The sequence below is a fragment of the Triticum urartu genome, chromosome 4, assembly GCF_003073215.2.
Source record: "Triticum urartu cultivar G1812 chromosome 4, Tu2.1, whole genome shotgun sequence".
NCBI lineage: Eukaryota > Viridiplantae > Streptophyta > Magnoliopsida > Poales > Poaceae > Triticum > Triticum urartu.
The window spans coordinates 474,480,581-474,484,117 of NC_053025.1; the positions used below are offsets into that span (position 1 = coordinate 474,480,581).

General features: G+C 46.0%; 1 protein-coding gene across 1 annotated transcript; it reads right to left on the minus strand.

Moving 5' to 3' along the window:
- Nucleotides 1-2,265: 2,265 nt before the first annotated feature.
- On the minus strand, nt 2,266-3,267 carry LOC125552127 (quinone-oxidoreductase QR2-like). Its single transcript, XM_048715606.1, has 2 exons — nt 3,103-3,267; nt 2,266-3,026 (listed from the first exon to the last, which is right to left on the minus strand). The coding sequence occupies exons 1-2, from the start codon at nt 3,123-3,125 to the stop codon at nt 2,435-2,437; spliced, it is 615 nt and encodes a 204-aa protein (XP_048571563.1). The 5' UTR covers nt 3,126-3,267; the 3' UTR covers nt 2,266-2,434.
- Nucleotides 3,268-3,537: the final 270 nt, after the last annotated feature.

Below are 3,537 nucleotides of genomic sequence, written 5' to 3' on the forward strand. Positions count from 1 at the left end.
TCTTACTTATCGAAAACTGTTGTGATTCTCTATACTTGTGGGTTATCAACTAGCACGACTTGTGTTCTTGCGTCAGTCTAGGTACCATCCAACAACATATTAACTATATTTACCTGGCGCAAAATGAACTGGTACCACAACAAGCAGCGGTAAACCAACCAGACGATTCACGGGCTAGAAAAGAGCACGATCAATGAGCAGGTGTGGCTTACACGCCAAGAGGCCAGAGTCATGTGTCATGGGGGTGTGCTCGACCTTTTTATGGACCCAGATGTTGAGTTGCTCTAGCCGACGAAATAAGGAGATGGGTTTCAATCGTTGCTAAATATACATGATAGATACAAACAGAATACAAATATAATCACTTGCATATCTTCACGGGAAACGTCTTTGTATTGATGACTACAGTTTGTCTTTTCAATTAGTTTACTTAATTGTCTCTTCAACTAGTTTACTTAACTTTCGCTTTATGTTTCAAATAGTACATTTAACTTCTCGATTGTAGTTGGTCTCTGCATTAATGGCGCAATGGATCATCTGGTATATAAAATGGTCGACGGAGTGTTGACACCATCCTTACAACTAAGTCGACACAAATTATTATTTGGTACACTAGCTTTGCAAAAAAAAGGGTGCATGCGTTGACACCGCCTTTAGGCTTGCATGATAATATCCTCAAAATGGCCTCAAATGAAGAAGTGTTCAACATGAACATTCTTTGTATAATTGAGGCAAGCGACTTTGCTTTTGAATCATCTCAATCCAAGGTATTATGAAAATTGTACATCCAAAACAGTCAAGACCAGACCATGACCAAAATCTAGCGACCGACCCCAGACACCCATGTTTGATACATGGCACCAGTTATTCGGTCCCCCAAGGTTGTCTTGAACGAAAAGGTGGTCAACATGAAGTTTTCAGTAGCATCGGAACATAAAACATTGCTTTTATGGTCATCTCCGTTTGAGTTAATATGTGACCTCCAAAGTTAAAAATACAATTGAAATTATAGACATGGTGTCATACATGTCTTTTATATGGCAAGAGCTATTTAGTACTCATGATTGCCACGGATGAAACAAGTTCAACATGAAAGTTCTTCCTCTTGTTGAGGCAAACAACTTCTCCTTTTGGGTCATTTCAATATGAGATCATATGTGGCATGTGGGTTCCAAAAACCAAGATGTTTTCTCAGACCCATATTAAAATCCGAGATTCCGAGTTAGCTTAATTTTAGAAAGATTTGAATCGGATTTGGAGTCCTTTTCTTGCATGGGAAGTCTCGTCGCCTCGTATATGTAGATGAGAGGTAGCGTCGGATTGGAACCGCACACAATCGATCAACCAACCTACCACTTTTTATCTTTACATTTTTTTATATCTTTCTCATTTTTTATTTTTTCTGTTTCTTCGTTGTTCTTTGTGTTGCAGAGCAGTGAACCTTGAGGCCCTAGGGGCAATCAAGTCGACTTAGGGCAACCCACAACCTTCGCACTCCCTTACGGGATCCCTCCCAAGTGTGTGGGTTTTGGATGCTCAAAAGTCCACCAACGTGTCTTGCGTATCACGCTCCTGACGAGGTCCCTTCGACGCCGAAAGTACACAATGATGTGTTTGTATGCGAACACAAAGTGGGGCGAGAGGTATTACAAGGTTGGGGGCACCTGCTGCAGGGCCAACAACACATTTCGCTGCTGCAAAACCAACCTAGGCAGCAATGGTCGCGATGATAGGTGGTGCTAGGGTGGCGGCGCGAAAAATGCAAGTGGGGTGCTGCGAGCCAACGGGGCAGCACCGACAATGTGAGCAGCTAAGGTAAACGCTTCATGCGGGAGTAAGAAGTAAGAAGGGTAATTTTTCTTTATAGGCAATGCGAGGGGAGGGAAGGACAACACATGGTGAGATCCAAGGCAACGACCGGCGATGAGGAAATCGTGTGGCCAGCGATGCGGCCAATCGCAGGCTGTGGGCACGCGGCCTATGTACCACAACCAAAAGAAACAATATATTTTGTTAACTTTTGTGCTAGTATATACTACCTTCGTCATGTTTTATTGGTCTTGTTTGTATTTTATAGCAAAATTTGATTATAGATTTAACGAACAAAATGTAATGCATGTCACAAAAATTATATCGTTGAATTCATATTTGAACATAGCTTCCGATGATATTATTTTTGTTATATATAATTTATATTTTATTAGTTAAAATTATGATTAAAATAAGACCCTAAATATGAGGGGCTAATAAACCAAGACCGAATGCTCCACTCAGAACAAGAAATTGTATTATTTGTCCAAACAAGAAATTAAATGCAGTACAGTTAAATTGTCTAGAATTGTGTAAATCTGCTCCACTGAAAATGATGTGTCAAATCATCCTGTACTGATTGAGTACTTGATATGAATCATGGGACACGGCTCGTGATCTGAGTTCAGACGGCTTTGAGCTTCTTGGCGATGCCGGCAAAGTACTTGCCCTGGTGCGCCGCGAGGGCGAGCTCGGCATCGCTGGGCACCCTGCTGCCATCGGCTCCAGCGAAGGTGCCGGCACCGTACGGGCTGCCGCCCTTGACCTCGTCCATGGCGAACATGCCGGCGCCGTGCGTGTACCCGACCGGCACGAACAGCATGCCGTGGTGCGTCAGCTGCGTCACGGCCGTGAGAGCCGTGGTCTCCTGCCCACCGCCCTGGGTGCCCGTCGCGAAGAAGACGCCCGCAGGCTTGCCCGAGAGGCTCTGCGCCTGCCAGAGGCCGCCGGTGGAGTCAAAGAAGGCCTTCATCTGCGCCGCCATCATGCCGAACCGCGTCGGGAAGCCGAACAGGATGCCGTCGGCCTCGGCCAGCTGGCTCGCCGTGATGACGGGGTGGTCCTCACGCCCCGGCGCCGCGTGCATCTTCCCGAGCACCTCCTCTGGCAGTGTCTCCGGCACCCGCCAGACGGTGACCTCCACGCCGGGGACGGAGTCGGCGCCCTTCTTCATCTCCTCCGCCAGCGTAGCGACGTGTCCCCAGGTCGAGTAGTACCTGCAGAGATAATAAGCAGAAATCAGATCAATCTGCTACCAGCCGGGGCAATAAGAATTAAGAAGAGGATCATTACACTATGTAGATCTTGGTCGCCATTGCTGATCAGCTGCGGAGTTCTCTTCCCCTTGATCTGTGTTTCTAATTTGCTCTCCTTGTTGTCGCTGTATGGCTATGGCTATGGCTGGTGAAGGAAGAAGACACGGAGGCACTGGTATTTATAGAGTACATCAAACTGATTCAATACTGTTAAGATAATCCTCCTTGCGCTGTCCTAGAAAGAGCGACTGCTAATTAAAAAATGGAGATCATTGATTATTGGGTTGAGAAATGAGTGTGGCCGGTGGAGAAAGAACCTGGACACTTCCAAAGCATCAGCTGGTTGAGCTGCGCGCGTAACCATGGCGTCCGTACTGACGTAAGCACGTCCACCGTCCTCGCAAGCTGCTTTCAAAAGAACAAATGTAGAGAAAATACTTATCTTTTCGAAAAGGGAGAAAATACTCCTTGT